At 35.2% G+C, this 23,344-nt stretch overlaps 1 protein-coding gene across 1 annotated transcript in view; it reads right to left on the bottom strand.

The window, feature by feature from the left end:
- Positions 1-23,344, bottom strand: part of MEF2A (myocyte enhancer factor 2A) — a 75,063-nt gene that overhangs the window by 817 nt on the left and 50,902 nt on the right. The window contains exon 4 of the mRNA XM_059418481.1: positions 12,133-12,336. Within this exon, the coding sequence (XP_059274464.1) occupies positions 12,133-12,336 (204 nt within the window). The remainder of the gene's footprint in view (positions 1-12,132; positions 12,337-23,344) is intronic.

Genomic DNA, 23,344 nt, shown 5'->3' with positions numbered 1-23,344 from the left:
TTCAATCATTCAATTTCACAGGACAGTGAAGGATTTGGGGGGCAATGATTTATAAAGATATCAGGTAGTGTGAAAGCACTTTATGCAGGTTGCAGAAAACACTAGAAATCTTTACCAATTACGAATAATCACACTGGAATTCACACCTATTGAGTCTTATATCCAGGTATATTAAGATTAGCACTGAACAGAACTATATGAAACAAAAGCCAATAGAATCTATGAAAACAGCTATTTTTTGTACCTTAAAAGAAACCAGTAATAATACAACTCCCCCCACACCCAGAAAAATCTTCTTTTACACAGCAGCCGCTTATTCAGATGAATATTAGCTGATAAATTTGCTTTAAAAAAAAAAAAGCAAAACTCTTTCTATGATTAAACAATACAGTCTGCTCTACTATAATGTGTTTTGGAATGTAAATTAGGTGCCATGAAACTGACAAATAGGGAATGGTGTCAGTACAAAGAAGTCACTCTGGTTCACTGGGGATTTTTCCTAGGAAAGGGGAGCCAGGAAAGTGGCAACCTTTAGCAGGAAAGGAGAAAGGCCTCCTGAGAGCCAGAGATTGTTAAAAAAAGAAAAAAAGAAATTGAAAACGAGGCTTCAGAGAACTATTCCCAGCCTTGATGAAGGTTGTAATATTTCCCATGCTCACTTTAATGGCAACCCCCCCCTCACCTTCCATTGCTCATTGCTACACAGCCATCTGCACTGTCCTAAGATCCACTATCTCCATTCTAATTAAATGTTGCCAACACTTCTACTCAAGTAATCAATTCTGTGCATTTATAACACCTACTGTGGTAGCCACTAACTACATACTAAGCTGTCTCACTGAGCAGTTCAAATTCTCTTTTTAATTACTAATTATTTTTTAGTTTGTGTTGATCAAAACACAACGTTGCACAGGTTTTGGAGTTTATGAGATTTTTCAGGAATGCATTACAGCAGAAGTACTTGTATGTTTTTCTTTTTAAGTCTGTTTACTTTTCTAAAGGTTGGAAATAATATATCATGGGAGTCAATGTGGAAGATGGGGGCAATACAGCAATAAAGGCAGTATTTCCAGTATTACAGTGTGAAGAGAATCACATTCTTTCATTCTTGAACTTTATTTCCATTTAAACATACTTCATGCTTTTTGTCCTTAACACTTTTGGGTAACGTCTGATGTTTGTTTTTTGTTTTTTAATTTAAAGATTTATTTGAGACAGAGAGTGTGTGTATGGGGCAGGGGAGCAGAGAATCTCAAGCAAGATTCCACACTGTGCAGGGCCTAACATGGGGCTTGATTCTGTCACCCTGAGACCATGACCTGACTTAAAATCAAGTTGGACACCCAACCAACTGAGCCACCCAGACATCCCTGATAAAGTTTTAAGAGTATAAATTAACTGAAGGAAGTAACACTGCTTTTAGTTCAACCTTACAGGTTATTATTAAGCTGTGTGCTGATTTTTGGGAATCCAGTGGGAAGAATATTGATGTTCTTTAGCAAAGACTTTCTGAGATAGACCCAGGGTCTTCAAGAAAACATTATTTAAGTCTTGGTTTTGTCACTGCAAACTCGTAAGATCTTGGACCAGTCCTTTGCTTTGTTTGGACTCCTGCTTTCTTATCATTTAAATGAAGTACAGAACTAGATCAGGGTTTTCCAAACCTTCTCATAATAAACTCCCTTTTACAGTAACTTTGGTCACTTTTTCATAATAAATAATGACTTTAAATAAAAATATTATAAATTGTTACATTAAGGGAGATCACATTACAAAGCTTATTTATACTTATACTTGATTACATTCACATTATGGGTAAATTCTAAATTCCTTTTCTACAAATGATGCTCTCTTCAATTTTTTTATAGATCAATTTAGAAAAAGCATGACATGTCAATATTCCATAATCTTTAGGACACAGTCTAGACCACCATTTTAATCACCATTCCTCATTCAAACTAAGTGGAACAGCATTCTTCTTCATAAAATCTCAACATTACTAAGGACTATCATAATTAAAAGATGAGATCTGTAGTCTATTTTTAAAAGCTATAAACCTCCTTTAAAATGCTGGTAATCTGCTGCCAGATTAGTATACTTGTAACAATTATTTGACTACCTAAACTTTTAAACACCACAGACTGATATTCAAGGCCCTGTATCAACTACACCCAGTCTGTCTGTTCCTCACCTTTATTATTCACCCATACAAACTCTTTACTCCACAGACATGTGTATGATGTGTAGTAATATTAAGGTTTATTTTTTCTTTATGTATATCCAGCTTTTCTAGCACCACTTATTGAAAAGACTTTCCTTTTCTCATTGATTAACCTCAGCACTTTTGCCAAACATCCACTGACCATGAATGTATGGGTCTGTTTCTGAGCTCTGTGCCCTGTTCCACTGAGCTACAGGTCTATCCCCACCTATGCAAATAGAAACTTTCCGGATCAATGTAGCTTCATAGTACATCTCAGAGGTGGAATATCTAGCTTTCCATTTTCTCCTCACTACCATGATTAGTGTACTGCAGGGAGGAGTGTGGAAGCATGTTATCCAAGCCAGCATAATAGAGTTAATTTTAGAACATTTGGTGAAAACTCTAGGACACAATAAATCTCTGATGCTTTATATTGGTGCTTAACAATATGGTAGCCACTAGCCACATGTGGTTACTCAATTAAAGTTAAAAATACAGTTTCTCAATTGCACTATTTCTATTTCAAGTGCTCAACAGCTACATATGACTAATGGCTACCACTACTGGACAGCACAAATAGAGAACATTTCCATCACCACAAGAAGTTCTATTGGGTAATGCTGCTATAGATGATGCCATGTGCAGAGGTAAGATCAGGAGCTGCTGTCAATATGCACCAGCCAGCATAAGGATACCTGAGAGAAGCTGATGCCTGAGAGAAGGCAGAAACCTGGAGCCTACTTCAACAGAGCAGAGCCTAATCTCTACCACACTGCTGCATTTTTTTGTTATGTGATGTAACAAGTACCCCTATTTTATTTATTTTTTAATTTTCTAAAAAGATTTTTAAAAGATTTTAAAAGATTTTGGGAATCCAGTGGGAAGAATATTGATGTTCTTTAGCAAAGACTTTGCTAATAAATTTATTTATTTGACAGACACGAGCAGGCAGAGAGGCAGGCAGAGAGAGGAGAAAGCAGGCTCCCTGCTAAGCACAGAGCCCGATGTGGGGCTCAATCCTAGGACCCTGGAATCATGACCTGAGCCAAAGGCAGAGGCTTTAACCCACTGAGCCACCCAGGCGCCCCAACAAGTACCCTTATTTTAAAGGTGAGTTTCAGTCAGGTCTTTGTTGCTTGTAATCAGAAACAACCTAATACAAAAGAGTTTTCAAAATGCTTTCACGGGGTGCCTGGCTGAGTTAGTCGGTAGATCATACAACTCTTGATCTTGGGCTTGTGAGTATGAGCCCCATGCTGCATGTAGAGATTACTTAAAAATAAAAAATCTTTTTTAAAAAATGCTTATGCATATATTATTTTAATTGATACTTAATACCCACAAGATTTAGAACTTTTTTTTTAAAGATTTATTTATTTGATAGAGAGAGATGACAAGTAGGCAGAGAGAGAGGAGAAAGCAGGCTCCCCACTGAGCAGAGAGCCCGATGTGGGGCTCAGTCCCAGGGCTCTAGGCTCATGATCCAAGCTGAAGGCAGAGGCTTTAACCCACTGAGCCACCCAGGCGCCCCAGGATTTAGAACTTTAATTCTACTTTCTGTTCCTATTAAACAGGCATCATAAATATTCAATAAATAACAGATCAGTATAGCAAAGAAATGCTAATTATAAATACTAAATATAGAAATTTACTTTGGATCATAATCAGTGAAGTCTCAAATAACAGAATTTGAGAATTATTACCACCTTTCACAAAATGCCTAAATCTTCATCTAAAACCCTTCCTTTCTGTTGTCGTACAGAACATAACTGTTAGATTTTTTTATACCCCAAAGTAACAGAACAATTTTTAAAAACTTAATCCAACTATAACACATACGGAAAATAGCACTAAAAATATTTTAATTATATCATACAATGGAACAATCCTATAAGACCACTGGTAGCATGAAAAAGCAAACTGATTTTTTAAAAATTCCTTTACAAATACTAGTTACTATTTCTAAGGGTTTTTTGCAGAACATAAACTTTTTGAGATTTTCAAGAGACTTTGGAAATAACAACTCAAGCCCAGAAATTACCACAAAATAACAAAGCAGTTATATGGAATGAAAATTTCTTTAAAAACAAAGCAGCACAGAACAATATTCCCTGTCAAATTACAAGAGGTAAATTCCAATATGAATTCAAGCTTTGGTTTATTCTCTAAGACTCAGACTTGTAGTTTACATAACAAGTTGCAAGAATCATTAACATTTAAAAAACAATCTTAAAAGTGTACTTCTGATCTTTTACTGCCCGATCATCAATTAAAATCAAAATTTTAGGAACTATTCTTTGAGTAAGAAATAAAATCACGTATCAGATTCTTCACAGAATATCCCTAGGACACACAAGTATCAAAGCACATATCCAAAATTGATTTGATTCACAAATCAACACACCAAACAAAACCTACAAAATTATAAGGTATGCTTACTTTTCCAAAACAAAAGAAGTTCATACTACCATTTGGAAGGATTTATAGGTCAAGCACTGAATGTGTAATTGTAAATTTAAAAAGTAGGATTATGACTAATCTATGATAAGAAGATACCTATCGGGGTGCCTGGTCAGCTCAGTTGGTTGTGTCTGCTTTTGGCTTAGGTCATGATCCCGGGGTCCTGGGATCAAGCCCTGCATCAGGCTCCCTACTCAGCGGGAAGCCTGCTTCTCTCCCTCTCCCTTTGCTGCTCCCCCTGCTTATGCACACATTCTCTCTCTCTCTAATAAACAAATAAAATCTTAAAAAAAAAAGAAGATACCTTTCTTTAGACTCTAGATCTCTAGAGCTTCTCTCAAAGCTGAGCTACAAAAATAACATCAGAATAAATATAAAAACTATACAAGTTGTCTCCTTAATTTTAAGAAGGAGCTATGTGTTTCAATGGCCAATTTTTTTTTTAAACTGCATGTCTGCACTTGCTACAACTTTATAAGAGAAATATCACTTACACTCTATCTATCTCTCACTCTATAGGCATACACAGAACATCCTTAAACATGGTAAGTACCCTGCATCTTTTGCACTAAATAACCTTATAACTCTAATAGTAAGATAGTATTTATATGCTGAATGATTACTCTTTGATGGGAAACATCAAAACCTTGAGATTCTAAGTGTCTTGAATCTATACTGAAATGTATCTAACAAAAGAACTTCTGTAGAAAGATAATAAAATAGCTTTTAGGAAAACGGCAGAAATATGGCCACTTATTCCCAGTGTCTGGCACAATGCCTTGCACATGGTATGGTAAGTATCAGTACAATAAATTAAAAATGTAAAAATAATGCACTATAGTCAACATTTTTACCCTTTCCCTCCTCCCTTTTCAACCCCTTTCAAAAACAAACAAACAAAAAAAATTACAGTGTGATTTGAACACAAGGTACTGCTTGGGAAGTGAAGAGAGTCCATAAAACCTAGACACAGCTCTTTCAATAGCTACCCAAGCCTTCAGGAGAAAGTCAAGGGCCTTATACACCTCCCTGGGATCTGGTTTCCTTTCCAGGTCTTGGCCATTTCCACTCTTCACACTATACTACTACAGCTATGCTTGGCTGACTTTAACTCCATAAAATAACTGTGCTAGGTTTCATTTCCCAATTTCACATAAGCTGCCCCTTTGAGCTAGAACACTGTTCTTCTACCCTTTTCGCTCTCCAACCCTGTCCTTTAAAGAACTAAGATGATGGTGTTACCTGGAGAGGAAGTTTGCTCTGATCACTCCCCCAATCCTCTGTACCCTTTTTCTCACTGGCCAAAAATGTGGTTAATGTAGCAAAGAACTTCAGAGGAAAAAGAACAACTTATCTGATGGTAACTACTAAAACACTCAATCTGTGACCCAAAGAGACATGAAAAGGATACACAGGTATTCATCGATGAACACAAGAAATGCATTAGAGAAATGTAAGCTGTATTATAAAGTGATCCCTCATCCCTTTCCCACATGAACTCCTGTTCATATATCAGCAACATCAATCTTCGATGGGAGAAAAATCTGACTTCAAGAAAATAAAAATCACAAGCAGAGATGCACAGTTCCTTAAAAAGCACATACGTGAGAACCAATAATTGTATGATAAATAATAATATTCAAATACATAGTAAAAATAAAGAGTCAAACTGAAATTGCGAGAGCTACGGTGACTGCTGCGTGAGGTGATGGTGCAGGACAAGTGAGAAGAGGAGGAGGGCCATGAGGATATCGTGCCTCACCCTGTGAATCACCATCCTGCTGCGTCAGGCTCTGTTAGGAATAAAAGAGCAGGGCAGGGGGCTGGAGGTGGAGGGAAGCTTTGTCTTGTCTTCAGTTGTCTCATTATTTTTCCCCTTTCCCTGCCGCTCCACTGCAGCCCTGTAAAACATTAGGCAAGCCTCTTAAACACTCCCTGTCTGTTCCATTCCTCATCTGTAACATGGGAATAAAAAAAAAAAAAAAAACTGATTGGCTCAGAAAGATTCTCTGAGAACATTATAATACTGTCAGAAAACCGAAGTATAATGATGCTTCTGATTCTATAAGGTCAGTACTAGATGATCTCAGGAGACAAAAATCATTTTTATCTTTCTGTTTTGTTCAACTGAGGAACTGTAATCCATGGCCCACACATCCGCACCAGACCCTCCATATACATTCAAAGAAGCACTTATAACCATGCAGAAGTGAATTGAAAGGTAACCCGTTAGAAGGTAACCCACTGGAAACGTGTCCCCTAGTTTGTAATTCACACCAAAATTGGCATGCTATTTTGGATTGCTTCCTTAGAAGGTCTTACAACTTACACTTTTTTCTTGCTCATTGCTTTAAATTATTTCAGAGGATATTCTTGGGAATAAAAATGTTTAAGAAGCTGGATAACCACTGCCCAGGGACTGCATGTTACCTTGAAGCTTTTGGGCTCACACCACTTAGGACAAGTTAATTCGAGTTCATACAAGATTGCTCAGACCTCCCCTCAGAGTTTCTGCTTCAGTAGCCTTGGATCTCTAACAGTTCTCTTATGACGCTGCTCCTGGTGGTCAAGGTACTATACTCTGAGAGCCACGGATTTTCAAATAATGTATCCCTGCCATGGTCAACTGTCACTACCAGCTCTTTTTATTTAATAATTGGTAGATGCACCTTATATTGATTCCCTATCTTCCTCTTTTTTAAGATATTGGTAATTTCTAAATTCCTTTGTGATCTGAAAGTCGGAGGAATGAGTAAGACTCTGAAAAAGCAGATTTTCTCTTTCTTTAGAATCCAAATTATTGTCATCCTATTTTATCACTGTGTCTCAAATTCCTCATCTGTGAAATAAGGACAGTAAGAGGGTTCAATCAAATGAAATAAGTAAAAGCCCCAGAAGGTACCAGGCTAAATTAGCAACTAGATAAAAGTTATCTACTATGCTTACTACAATTATCCCCACTCATTTTCTGTTATTTTTGAGGAAAACTCATTCATGTTTGCTACATGTTATGTATACATCACTGACTTATATATAAAAACCTTCATCCATTTATGGCGAAATGTTCCAAAGTTCCAATGGATTCAATAAACTGGGGAGCAAAGGGAGGCTATAATGTCAATACCAGATTCTAATCCTATTTCTGCTGTTAAACTGCTACATGACTCTGGGCAAATGGAGTCTCAATCCCCACTTCTGAAAAAGCATACCGTGGATATGAAGATCAAATAAGATAGTACAAGAGAAATTTTTCTTTTCAGTACTACAGTATTCCTGTCACGAGGAAGATACCTCTATCTGGGAACAGTTTACAAGATATGAACTAAAGAGGTAAATGGCCATGGTCTCTTACATTCTTAAATAACAGCACAGTGATAAGAATCACCACATAAGCTATTTGCTGAATATTCTCCAATATCACCAAGTCATAACTATTTTTAAAATATTTATACACTGGAATATATAATATTTCAAATATTCCTGCAAAGCAAAAGAAAGAGAAAAGTAGATACAAAAGTATTCTCGGGTATTTACCAGCAGCTGCTAAAATCCTCACTTCGTGGCTTTAGCATCATTTTTATTTTGATGCAGAACTGTTTTATTGGTCCTAGGCTTTTGTTTAGTGTAAACACAATGTACACACACGTGTATGAATAATGGTAACCAACTGATTTTCATTGCTAGTTTCTCTAATACTCTAAGACAAATCCAATGTTCTTATCAAATTGCATACTACAGTTCACAACCTTTTAAATCTTAATTTATTGAAAAGAAAAAGATGGGGGATTATAACATTGCCTTTGTACATTTCAACTAAATTACCAAACAAAAAGCCACATATTTTTGTTATCAATGCTTAATAACATGGAGATGTACAATGTATATTTCTGATGACATTCTTTACAGAATGTCTCCTAATGAAATATAGTAAATATAGTAAAACTCATTTTTTAAAGGAATAAGCTCCTAAAAAGCAGTGTATAAGCATTTTCAAATAAGATGCCATTAACACAGCAGCAATACTCTCCATTATAAAGAAATCCAGTTATGAAGTCTCTTATAAAGTTTATCTTAATGACACTCTCTAATTTACTAATGTGTAAGTTTCCATTTTCATTTATTTAAGCTTTCTGAATGTAAGGGGTATTTACATCCTACAAGACACTACAGACTTTAAAATATCTAAATGCAATTTAAAATATGCAAATGCTGTTGATTTTTTTTTAAAGCCATAGAGAAATTATTTTTTATCAATTATAATTGTTAAAATTTTAAGAAACTAGTTTCAAAATATAAGTAATGTGAAACAAGGGACAGCAAAGATAGAACACCATTCTGTATATGGGTTTCTTAAATTTGAGGTTAAAATCAAAAGATAAAATGTGAGAACCATATCTTTCTTTATATCTGTTTATCATCATAATATTTAAATACCAACTACTTTTAATATATTTTTTTCACTGTGTTCACAAAAAACATACGAGGTCTAGTTCCATAGGCCTAATATACGTACATCCTTGCAGGTATAGCTTTTTAGCAATATGGGAGAAAGTAAAATCCTACTGATCTTAAAGAGTAATATTGCATTAGGAAACACTCTAAAGTGAGTCACTTATGCTTCCATTTACTGTAGCTGATGAACTCAGTCACAGGAGATGGCTTTTCAGCCATCCAGACAGAACATTACACCAATTTGTTAGACGTTCACAGATATAAAATCTTCAGTTGGTACAAGCGTATCTCACTGGTTTACAAAACTATGTGTAGAAACTGGCGCCTGAGTCAGAAATCACTAAATAACATCACTCTGCAGACTCCATGGCACACAGGACCCCTCAAATATTTCTGTTAAATGGACAAAAATGTGCTTCCAATGACTACAACTGTTTGAAAGGAAACTATATGAAACACTATATGAAAAAAATACTTACAATGGTATTCTAAAAGTATCTTTAAATGAGATATTTGTAAAGCACTTGGAAATGCCTGGCCCATAGGAAGTTCTATATGTATCTGTCATTACTCTTATCCTATAATCTTAGTTTGGTTCACAATAATCTTCATAACTCCATTAGTATAAGCCATTACCACCACTGATAAAAGGAACTCAGACACATGCACACCACTAGTGAGGCTGCAGTTCCGTTACTTTTGTATGTGGAAGAAAAAGTATCTAGGATAACCACCATCATTTTATAATGAAGGTTAATTCAGTCAGCTTAACATACAAAGTAAATATAGCCTTATAATTTATCCTACCAACAAATTTATCCCTTATAAGCCAATATGTCTTCTATCCACTGTATTTATATAATTCAGAACTCCACATAATATTCATGTTCACTTGTATCTAAGAAATTCACTTAAAAAGAAAACATTCAACTCCCAATTGATAATTGACCTGCGAAGTTTCCCTTCACACTAAAGTAAACTGTAATATAGGAGACTGCTAAAACATGTTTGGGATTTACTCTCTTACACTTTGCTGACCACAACAGAGATGAAGACTGAGGTAGTTTGAAAATTCTGTGAGGATTAAATCAGACTATATTCTTCATATTCTCTAAGGAAGTAAACTTTAGGCTGTGCGAAGTACCCTCAACTTCCAGGGGCCAAGAACAACAACTGCTGCAATGAAAGAGCAGAGTAGTTAGGGTTAAGGAGGTGGTTGTCTTCTACAATGAAACTAGCTTGAATTATCTATTTGTTGGCATTATTAAAGTCAACTCTATTTCTTTGACTTAGGCAGTGGAGCGTTTGATAAGATACAAAGATTTTTAAAATAAGATGTCATTTTAAATTAAACGCACCAGGGACATTCTCCATTTCAAGGGAATCCAGTTATGAAGTCTCTGATAAAAGATTACCTGAATAATGATCTCATAATTTACAAAATCATAATTCAAAATGAATTATGGTTTAATAGGGAAAGGGTCTAATTTATACCGCACATAAGTGATTAAGATATACCATAAATGCTAATATAAAGTAACTTAAAATTGATACAATCACAACTGCATTAAGGGGTTTGGCTACGACGTAATCAGGTTGTTTAACTGAAGTGAACAACAAAAGCAATATCGAACACTTCATACACATTTCAGGGGATGTTCATAGCAAAGAGCCATTTAAATAAAACTGTGGGGAACAAGCAACAGAGATGAGTTGTAGCTGTAATATAAGATGCTTTTACTTCTCACTGCAAACAACTGGTTAACTGATAAAAAGTAACAGAGGTTTTTTTAACTATAAGTAGCAGATTTTTTTCCCCCACAGTAACAAACTAAATCAATTACTGTCCAAAAAGGAATGGTTGCAGTAGTGTAGGGTATAGAGGAAATTTAAAATGCATTTCATCAGTGGAGGCAGGTAAATTAGCTTCCTGTACACTAAAATAGTTAAAGAATCTTTATCTTAATTTTAATTACTCAAATAAAATCTACATTAGGATTTCATTTCTTCCTTTGTGGTTAATTCCGCATCGTTTCACACGGTTTTAGTATTTTCACAAGGAAATCCCTAATTTACTGAAACAGTCTTCTAATATAAAACTAAAGCCAAAGTAGTGGGGGAAAAAAAATTTCCTTTTTTGAATAAAAATGAAACAGAACCTCTAAATGTAAACAAAAAAGACAAAAGTATTAAGCTAATTTAAAATGTCATTAGAAATATAAATGGAAAATTATCTTTTATAAAAATATTTTACAGCAGAAAGAATTATAGGGGAAGGCATACAGATTCTTTTTTGAAGGTTTTGCTTTGAAACCTATTTCTGAGTAAGATGGAAAAAATTCCAAAAAATTCCTTTTATTTTCACTTTAATTAGGTTGGCAGAACTATTAGAAATACTGAAGGACAACAGATAAGGAGGGAAAAAAAAAGTGAAGAATCTCTCCCCACCCCACAACTAAAATAATATTCACAAAATAGAAGCATTATTTTTGTCATTTTCTTCCATTTCATTAGTGTTTAAAATTGTGGGTAGTCACTGATGCAACAAAATGATTAAGGCATATTAAAACTGTAACTTCATACTATCCCAAGTGATATAGTTTCTTATAATATTAACTTTAAAATGCATACAAAATAATCATAGATAAAATGCTGTATTATACTGCTCTACACAGTACAATAGCCTAATTTTGTCTCAATAAACAGGATATGTTTATAGCCTAAGTGGGTCATGACAGAGCAATAATCAGATCCTTGTAACAAATGATTTGGATAAAAAATATATATACATTATTATACAATAATCAGATCATCCCAAGAAATGATTTGGAGAAAAAAATAAATTATATATATATAAAATATAATATAAAATATATGTTTTAAAATATTTTTATGTATTTTATATATATATAAAACGGATTTTAAATGTGGATGTGAAGCAATCTGGCAGTTAAAAGTTACTAAAGGGAAGAAATAATCATGTCTGCAATTCAGGCATTACTAGATATATGTGTTACCTCAACAATATCCGAGTTGGTTCTGCTTTCATGAGGTTCATTATACTCTGTATACTTGAGAAGAACTTTGTCCATGTCAGTGCTGGCATACTGAAACAGTTTGTTAGAGCTGTTGAAAATGATGAGTGCTATTTCACAGTCACAGAGCACACTAAGTTCATAGGCTTTCTTCATTAATCCAAACTTCCTCTTTGTAAAAGTAACCTAGACGATCAAAGAAAAAAAGGTATATTTTTAGTAAAAGCATTAGCAGTACTTGAATACAGGCTACCTAAAGATGACGCCTCTTTTAATCTTGAGTCAGATTCCACAGCTGAAAAAGGTTCGTAGCCTCACGTTCCACATGAGCCTCTTACTCCCCCATCTGCCGCAAGACTAGTGTTCCACGTTTAACTTCTAATTCCTCAGAAAGCACTCTCCTGAGGAAGTTTTCCTTTATCCCTGGCTGCCAGTCTGCTGCAGAACGCAGAAAACAAGAGGACACAGTTGACCACTGGGCCCTTATCATCCAGTGTAAAATTCACAGTCTAGGGTCAACAAATTCCCCAGTGTCCTCAAAATTTTCTTTGAATATTCTTCCAGTTTCCAACTGAAACCTGTCACCTGAAGTCCTCTCAAACAGAGACCAATATTTGTTGGTCTATTTTAAATATTACATCTACTATGCTCAAGAGCGGGAAAGTAAGTCCTTTTTGCTCCGTATTCTATCTTACAAGTAATTTTTCCTTCCTTCCCCTTCCAAAGCCCCAGGTACTTTGAAGCTCACACCATGAAACTTAAACCACTCAATAACTGTCCTCGTGAAGGGCCCATGTGACCCCCTCATGTACTGATATCTTTCACCTGGTACTTCCCTTTCTAGCCCTACTCTTATAACTGGTGACTTCAGTATCCCAGTTTAAAAAAAAAAAATCGTTGCAAAACCATCCCCCAACCTCCAAATGATCCACATCCACCGCATGTTAAACACCCACTCCTACTGTCACACCTTTAACTCTGCCATCACCAATAATCACATTGATGAGGGAGCAGGAGGCTGGCTGAAGACAAAGCAAAAGGGGCACCTTGCACCCCCCTCTCTATCTGCTCCCCCTCAGTATATGTGTAGCATCCCTCAGGCAGCCCTGACTGCCATGAACAATAAGCAAATAGTTAACTTGCAGAGTTCACAATCCTGCTAGACAGGAGTCTCCCTTGGCTTACAAATGTCCTAAATCTCACTAACAAAGACAACTGATAGCAGGATTGTGACACCCCACCAAAAAGTCTCCCAACTATCTTAATGTTAATGGCTGGTCTAAAGACAACATTGATCAAGCCGCAAGGGCAAGGCCTCAGGTAGGCCTCGGACGTCCTGGCACCTTATAGGCCCTCTTTAGCATATGAAAACTCCATTGAAACCTTCCTCCCCCTCACCTTCCCCCAACCACAGGGTATATAACCTGCCATCCCCACAACCCGGGGCAGCAGCTCTTCCTGCCCACAGCAGCTCTTCCTGACTACGGGTCCTGTCCCCGTGCTTTAATAAACCACCATTCTGCACCAAAGATGTCTCAAGAATTCCTTCTTGGTCATCGGCTCCAGACCTCAGCCCACTGAACCTCATCTAGGTTCTAGAACTTCATCAACATCACCTCCAAAATCTCAATTTCATGTATTCCACTTTGCCTCCTATCTAGCTCTCCCGCTTTGTATCCTCTCTCCAGAAATTCTTTAACCTGCATCCAGTCCTGCAGTCCACTTACCTCACCCCTTTGTTACAGTCTATTCTCAGGTCCTTTCTTCCCTCACTGAGGTGCATGTGCCCTTCAAATGACTATGCCCGTATCCTTTGGATAAACAAGTGATATTTTTAAAACCTACATCAAATTGTTTAAGTAGAAGTTTAGAGCTTTTTTTCTGCACTGGAAGTAATATCCAAACTCATTAAGTAAACAAAATAAATTATCTGCCTTCAAACTATCTCTCTGAAGTTATTTCCCATCACTCTCCTTTACATCCAGTAAGCCTCATTCATGTGTCTGTGTGTGTGCTTTTGTGCATGTGTGTGTGTCTTCCTTAACCACCAGCTACTTTCCTCCCTGGGAACTTTTCTATTTTCCCTCCTTGTGGAACACTCTTAACACTACATGTGCCTAATGGTTCCTTTCCTCACCTTGTGAAAATAAATCTATTATTAATTAATCTTTAAAAAAAATCCTTACAATATAAATATACAAATATATATTTTATATAAGTGCATATATATATGGAAATAGTGTTTTATACTTGCCTCCCTACTTTCCCCTGAACCAAAATAAACCCCTTAACCAGTGTTTTTCACTTAGTATTTTTCATTCCACATTTTTATGCAAGCTCATATAACCATATTCATATATACATGTATACATAATAAGGGATTTTGTCAGCATTTGATAAAACAGGGACTCTATCAATACTCTTTATTTTATTTTAGTCATTCAACCACACCTTGTGGATATGCCTTTATGTCAAATGGTATACTAATGGACTCTTTCATAATTTTTTCATATAAATGGTACAACTGTTTTGTTAGTATGATAGATGTAAAATAAAAATCTCATTTCTTTAATATGCATTTCCTAACTAGTAATTGTTAGATATATTTTTCTTATATTTGTTGTCATTTGGGATTTGCTTTCTCTATATTGCCCATCTTTTGGCCATTTCATACTTTGTGATTTTTTTTTACTTATCTAAGTAAAAGCTCCTTAGCTATATTAACTATGTTTTACAAATACTTTCCCAAATTTCCCACTTATATATCAACTTTGTTTACATAATATTTGTCATTAAAAAGTTTTAAGCTTTCATTACTGATTGTGACACTGTTTCTTAGAATCCTGGCCTTGTATCATACCACTTTAAGAATATAATGAATATAAGAATACCCTTATTAAAATACTGAACTTGAAAGCAGTTATGTTTTGAGATGCACCTAGATGTACCTGCTGTACTAAAATTCTGAGTTTAGCAAAGGTTTAGTCAGAAATGTTTTCCCATACTTCTAATACTGAAGAAGAGAAAGAAAATGACAATCAACAAAGTATTTATTCCAAGAATAATTCTTACTCTAAATTAAGGCTTGCAAATTAAGTGAGCTATGAAAAAGCATGAAAATTGAGACAAGTAATGCGGCTTCACAATATCCATTAAGCATGATTAGAGAAAATTTGTTAAAATAAAAACTATAGGAGTGCCTGTGTGTCTCAATCTGCCTTTGGCTTAGGTCTTGATCCCAGGATCCTGGGATCGAGCCCCACATTAGGCTCCCTGCTCAGCCAGGAGTCTGCTTCTCCCTTTGCCCCTCCCCCTGCTCGTGTCCTCTCTCTTTTTCTCAAATAAAGAAAATCTTAAAACAAAACAAAAGAAAAAACTATAGTTCACTATCAGTAAAATAACAACAACAACAAACTATAGTTCACTATCAGTAAAAAGAGTATGCCAGTCCCTATTATCCTTTCCAAAAATACTTATTCAAAAATATTTCTTCTGGGGCGCCTGGGTGGCTCAGTGGGTTAAGCCGCTGCCTTCGGCTCAGGTCATGATCTCGGGGTCCTGGGATGGAGTCCCTTATCGGGCTCTCTGCTCAGCAGAGAGCCTGCTTCCCTCTCTCTCTCTCTCTGCCTGCCTCTCCATCTACTTGTGATTTCTCTCTGTCAAATAAATAAATAAAATCTTTAAAAAATATATATTTCTTCTAAGTTAATAATAAGAAGAAGTTCAAGGTGAAGGAAGGAGTTAGTAGAGGAAGGGACTCGATTTATAACAATGTCCTCTCTATTCCTCCAACTTACTACAGGTCTAAAAGAGCTTTCCCAGTAATTAGAAAAATGTGTACAAGAACACACTTATATTTCAATGATGACACCAAAGACATAACATTGAAAACTAGAAATATTAATATTTCACTTTCAACTTTCATAAATGAAGTATTTTTTTCATTTTATCTATAGCATTTAGTCTAAAACACTGGTTTACTGCTAGCAACTTATATGAAATTAGTAACATAAAATTAACTTTATATTCCACATTTTTCATTTATCTTCAACCAAACTCCCCAACTGTTAACATTTTACCATGACTGCCTTCCCTAAATAAAACACACACACACACACACACACACACTTTTTTTCCTGAATCCTTTGGACAAACTAAAGTAGAGGTTATACGGTCCCTTTGCCCCTAAATATTTTCTTAAAAACAAAGAAAAACACAATTATCAAAATCAGAAAACAAGGATATAGCACTATAATCTACAAGCCTTATTCAAATTTCTCAATTATTCCTAATTTCCTTTTCCCCCCTGCTAGTGCAGGATCCAATCCAGAATTAGCTGTTGCTTTCTCAAAACTGCAACCTCTTTAATCTGAACCATTTCCTCAGTCTTTGTCTTTCAGGACCTTCGTACTTGTGCAGAATACAGGCTATATTTATATTGTCATATATCTCTCAATTTGACTTTGTCTAATGTTTCTTTCTGATTACCTTTAGACTACGTTTTTGGCAGGAGCAACTTAGAAGTGATGTTCTGTCTACAATCTCTCTCATGAAAATCCACATGACATCTATTTGTCATGGTAATGTTAACTTGGTTAAGATAGAGTCTGTCAAGATTTTTCCCTTATACAGTTACTATTTTCCCCCTTGTAATTAGTAAGTATCTTGTTAAAATTTCTATGTAAATATCCTACTTATCAAACTTTAACTGATCCATTAATCCATTCATGATTCTTGCCTAAAAATTACTGTGGTGGTTGTCAAATAGGGATTTTCTAATTTCATAATACATTATATCTACATTTACTACTAATTGCATTTTATAAGACAGTTTGCTTTTCCTCCATGTATGCATTTACTCACTCATGTCCGCATCAACTTATAGGCTACCTTATTCAATGCATTATAATCAATACCTTTTTTCTTTTGATGTTTAAATTGTTTTTTATTTTACCAATGAGAGATCCACTATGCTATCTTCTGTGTCCATCTGACATGTTCCCAATGTTCTCTGAACTTGCAGGCACAGTGAGATGCTCCAAGGAATTATATGTAAACTGGACCTCTCTAATCTACCTCCCTTTTCAAACACCTTCTCCATCACCCCCTGAACAATCTTATCTCATTTCCATTGACTTAGTTATCTTCCTGCTTTCCTTCAGTAATCTTTTTAAGATTTCACTTGAATCTAGTCTTCTGTGGTCACTGTGTAATTTAATCTTTGTTTTGATATAATGTTATCTTTTTATTTTTCTTTCAGCAGTTTAATCACTTTGTTTCATCTATACCTTTGAAAAAAATCCAACTCTATTCTTAGTATTTCCAAATTCTGAATAATGATTTTTTTCATCTGTCACATTTCTAAACACTTATTTATGGAGAATGGTTTCAGCTTGGAGTTATCATTTTACAGGTTTTTTTCCACTTTTCCATTGTTTGGGGACAACAACTTCATCACCTGCACAGCTATAAATCATCTTTTTGTTTTCTTCTTTATAGTAGTTTGCATAGGTGAAAATTACTGGCCTCTATGAATTGCAATGGAAAGAACTGGCAGTGGGAGGATGGATCATTCAGTATGGTCTCTTTAATGGAAGCTTTTTTTTAAGGGATCAGCAGGAGGGAGAGGAGTTCTGTATCATTCAATATCTTTTTGTACTTTTTTTTTAAATTTATCTTGAAGGATTTCTGTATCTCTTCCCTTCTTTTCCATTCAAAAAACATTTTCCAAACGATCACCTCTGTCTTCCTTTATAAAAGCCCTCTTCTCCCCCAAACAGTTACCCTCCCAAGACCACTTCCTTAAATATCACATAAATTTTAAGTCCTTTACTGCTGGTCTGTTTGACCTACAAGTAGTATTTTTCAGAATTTTTGTACTTATTAGGATAGACTTCCCCTTTTTAGTAATGATTTCAAATCAACTTTAGATAGTCACAAAGTCTCTTCTCCCTTCCACATTGTTTTTTGTTAAGTATGCTTGCTCATGTGAAAGACCTGCAGAAGTTAAAGAAAAAATAGCACACTGTAAGCTGGTAATATTTCCCTAAAGTTAAAACAAATTTGGATATCATTTGCTTTCTAGTTGTGCCAAGGTTGTAGGTTTCATACAATTGTATTTGTTTTTCATGCTTTTCTGTATGGATTATTTTTGGAAATTATGTTGAGTGAATCAGGATTTATGCAGTCCTCATTACCTTGATTACTAAGAATTCCCCCCATAAATTTAAATCTTTGTTTTGAATACATATTTTGTCATTTCTGGAGATTTTCTCCGATCCTTTCTTGTCTTTGTCACTTTTGGTCTCTCTTTGGCACTTAAGAGTACCTTTTAATATTTCTTGCAGGGCTGGTTTAGGGGGGTCATGAATCTTCACTTTTGTCTGGGAAACTCTTCCCACTTAAAATGGTATCTTGAATGATAATCTTTTTCTTTTAAAATTTTATTTATTTGACAGAGATCACAAGGAGGCAGAGAGGCAGACAGAGCAAGAGAGGAGGAAGCAGGCTCCCTGATGAGCAGAGAGCCCGATGCAGGACTCGATCCCAGGACCCTGAGATCATGACCTGAGACGAAGGCAGAGGCTTAACCCCCTGAGCCACCCAGGTGCCCTTGAATGATAGTCTTGATGGATAGAGTATTCTTGGCTGTAGATTCTTCCCCTTCAGTATTTTGAATATATCATGAAATGGGTTTATAAATTACATCAAACACATTAGATATTTTATTCTAACTATTGTCAAATTTAAATAATCCTTAAAGTATCACTATTTCAGTGATATGTAGCCAAAATAAACACAAATTTTAAATCATCATTTTACTCCTGTACTACCATCACTATAAAGAAAAAAAAATAAGACTAAAAGCCTAACCTAAAAACACTCATTACCTTTATAAATTGAGACAAATCTGTTTTACCCTAAATAGTTTTCTGGATTTTGTTACCAAATCTGGGACTCATATAATTCTCTGAATTTAACAAGGGTGGCACACCATATCTCAAACCATCTATATTTAAGATCCCAAGTGCCTGCAAAGATTCTTACATGCTATGTATTTGGGTCTATCTTTACTGTTGAATTTTTTTTGAATTCAACAATCCTAAATATTACTCCGTGTTCATCAGTATAAGTATACTCTCAATCCCCTTCATCTATTTCCCACCCACCTCACTTGCCTCCTGGCATCCACCAGTTTGTTCTCTGTATTTGTCTATTTTGTCTCTTATTCATTTGTTTTGTTTTTCAAATTCCACATATGAGCGAAATCATATAGTATTTATGTTTCTGTCTGCCTTATTTCACTTAGCATTTTTCCCTTTAGGTCCATCTACATTCTTTTTTATGGCTGAATAATATTCCACTGCATGTATGTATGTGTGTATATATATACTATATATAATTTTTTTTAGTATCTTCTTTATCTTTATCTCAATATCTTCCTTATCTTTACCTTCTTTATCCACTCATCAGTCAATGGACACTTGATTTGCTTCCTTATCTTGGCTACTATAAATAATGCTGCAATAAACATAGGGATATATAAATTTTTTTGTGAATTAGTGGTTTTGTTTTCCTTGGGTAAATTACCCAGCAGTGTGATTCCTGGATCATAAAGTAGTTCATTTTTAATTTTTTGAGAAGTTTCCACACTATTTTCCATAGTGGCTGCACCAATCTGCATTCCCACCAACAGTGCACAAGGGTTCCTTTTTCTTCACATCCTCACTAACACTTGTTATTTCTTGTCTCTTTGATTATAGCCATTCTGACAGATTATTAAGGTGATCTCTCATTGTGGTTTTGATTTGCATTATCCTGATAATTAGCGATGTTGTTCATGTGTCCGCTGGCCATCTGGAGGTCTTCTTTGGAAAAATGTCTATTCAGGTCCTTTGCCTCATGTTTTAATCAGATTGTTTGTTTTTTTATAGTATTGATCTAAGTTCTTTATATATTTAGGATATGAACCCCCTGTTGGATATATCATTTACAAATATATTCATTTGTAAGTATATGAATATTTATTTAAATATTTGTAAATAAATGGGAGAAGTCCCATTCAGTGGGTTGCCTTGTTTTGTTCATAGTTTCCTTTGCTATGCAAAGGCTTTTTATTTTGATACAGTCCCAATCGTTTATTTTTACTTTTGTTTCCCTTCCCTTAGGAGACATCTAGAAAACTGTTTCTACAATTGATTTCAAAGAAATTAGTGCCTGTGTTTTCTTTTAGGAATTTTATGGTTTTGAGTCTCACATTTAGATATTTAATCTTTAAATTTTGTGTATGTTTTCAGACAGTGGCCCAGCTTTATTCTTTTGCATGTAGCTGTCCAGTTTTCCCAGCACCATCTGTTGAAGAGACTGTCTTCTCCCCATTGTATATTCTTGCCTCTCTTATTGCAGATTGACCATATAAGCATGGGTTTCTTTCTGGACTCTCTATTCTGTTCCATTATCTATACGTCTATTTTAGTGCCAATAGCACAGTTTTTTATTACTACAGCTTTGCAGTATATCTTGAAATCTGGAACTGGGATATCTCCAGCTTTGCTGTTTTTTCTCAAGACTGCTTTGGCTATTTGGAGAATTTTGTGGCTCCATACAAATTACAAGATTATTTGTTCTGGTCTGTGAAAAATGTTGGTATTTTGAAAAGGATTGCATTAAATCTCTAAATTACTTTTGGTAGTATGGACATTTGAAAAATTTTTGTTCTTCCAATCCATAAACAAGAAGTATCTTTACATTTGTTTGGGTAACTTTTAAATTTCTTTCATCAGTGTTTTATGGTTTTCAAAGTAGAAATCTTTCCCTTCCTTGGTTGAATTTATTCCTAAGTATTTTATTATTTTTGGTGTAGTTTTAAGTGTGACTGTATTCTTTATCTTTCTACTACTTCATTATTGTGTATACAAATATAACAGGTTTCTGTATATTAATCTTGTATCCTAGGACTGACTGAGTTTATCAGTTCTTAGAGTTTCTTTAGTGGAGTCTTTAGGGTTTTTTACATACAGTACACCATGCCATCTGCAAAGAATGACAGCTTTACCTCTTCCTTACCAATTTAGATGTCTTTTTGAATAAAAGTAGTGAGAATGGACATTCCTGTCTTATTCCTGGTCTTAGAGGAAAAACTCTGGTTTTCACCATTGAGTAAGAGGTTAGGTATGAGTTTTTCATATACTGCTTTTATTATTTTGAGGTATGATCCCTCTAGACCTAGTCTGTTGAGAGTTTGTATCATGAATGGATGTTGTACTTTGCCGAATGCTTTTTCTGCATCTATTGAGATAATCAGATGGTTTCCACCATTCTCTTATTAATGTGGTATGTCACAGTAATTGATTTGTGAATAATGACCCATACAAAACCCTCTTGCATCCCTGAAATAAATCTCACTTCATCATGGTAAATGATTTTTTAAAATGTATTGTTGGATTCAGTTTGCTAATATCTTCTTGTTGAGGATTTTTTGCATCGATGTTCATTCAGAGATATTGGCCTGTTATTTTTCTTTCTTTGTAGTGTCTTTATTTGGTTTTGCTTATCTGGGTAATGTCGACTTCACAGCATGAATTTGGAAGCCTTCTCTCCTCTTCTAGTTTTAAAAAATACTCTGAAAATGATAAGTACTAACTCTTTAAATCTTTTGTAGAATTCACCTGTGAAGCCATCTGATCCTATGTTTTAATTTGTTGGGAGTTTCTGATTACTGATTTAATTTCATTGCTAATAATCATTCTGTTCAGTTTTTTTTTTTTTTTTTTTTTTTAATTTCTTCCTGTTCCAGTTTGGGTAGGTTGTATGTTTCTAGAAATTTAATTATTTCTTATAGGTTGTCCAATTTTGTTGGCATACCATTTTTCATAATATTCTCTTATAATCTTTTATATTTTTGAGGTGTCAGTTGTTATTTCTCTTCCTTCATTTATGATTTCATCTATTTGATTATTCTTTTTTCTTCATGAGTCTGGCTAAAGGGTTATCAATTTTGTTGCTCTCTTCAAAGAGCCAGCTCCTAGTTTCATTAATCTTTCTTGGTTGTTGTTGTTGTTGTTGTTGTTTGAAGTCTCTATTTTATTTCTTTTTGTGCTAGATTATTTCCTTCCTTCTACTGGCTTTGTTCTTTTATTTTCCCCCTACCTCTTTTAGGGGTAAGGTTAGGTTGTTTATTTGCATTTTTCTTATTTCTTCAGGTAGTCCTGCACTGCTACAAACTTCCCTCTCAGAACAGCTTTCGCTGAATCCTACAGATTTTGGACCATTGTGCTTTCATTTTCATTTATTTCCATGTATTTTTTCATTTCCTCTTTGATTTGCTGGTTGACCCAGCATGTTATTTACCCTCCATGTTATTTGTGTAAACAAACTGAGCAATCTGAACATCAACAACTCTTTTAGATCCCGCAGTACTGAGGTTGCAGAGTAATTTCTGCTCTCCAAATTGGACACAGATGGGCAGATACAGAAAATCATAAATTACCAGAGCCACAGCAGAAACTATCACAAAAAGAAATACCAAGGTAAAAAAACCCAAACTGTAATTGAGGAATTCCTGAAGTCTCAGAGAAGACAAATATAAAAGTTAAAAACTCCTGGGGTGGGGGGGGGTTTGGGCTTTGGGGTGCATGTATACACTTTTGTGAGTTTTATGCCTATCACGTTCTCACAGTAAAGATCAGTGAAAAATCCCTCTGTGCTTCTAAGCAGGGAATGTGGGAAAAGTGGTCATTTTGAAATACACCAGAACATTCTGTTCTTTACAAGGCCTGCCTTCAAGACAAACTATTCTATGACAGCAGAGCCCAAGTAACCTAGGGAAAAGGAAAAATATCCAGCTCCAGCTCCCTCAAGCCTTTAACATGAGCAAAGGGAAATATCCACCTTTAAACCCCTCTATCCATTCTGTCCCACCTAAAGATGGGGGGCAGGGATTGAGAAACAGGTATAAAGTTTACAGGCCACAGGCACAGGTTCACTAAAAGACTGAGAACTAATCAGAAGACTACAGAACACTTCCCCTCTCCCTATACCATACCACCACATTACTAAAGGTCTTTTTATTGCAGTTCCTTTTCCCAGGACATCATGCCTGGTTCAAAAAAATTCACAAGGCAAACTTCATGGCAAAAAAACACAGTTTGAAGAGAAAAGGGAAGCATCAAAACTACTCATATATAGCAAAAAT

This window comes from Mustela nigripes, chromosome 13 (assembly GCF_022355385.1).
Source record: "Mustela nigripes isolate SB6536 chromosome 13, MUSNIG.SB6536, whole genome shotgun sequence".
In the NCBI taxonomy this organism is placed as follows: domain Eukaryota; kingdom Metazoa; phylum Chordata; class Mammalia; order Carnivora; family Mustelidae; genus Mustela; species Mustela nigripes.
Note: the sequence above shows the minus strand (reverse complement) of the source record. Positions and strands in the feature narration are given on the sequence as shown.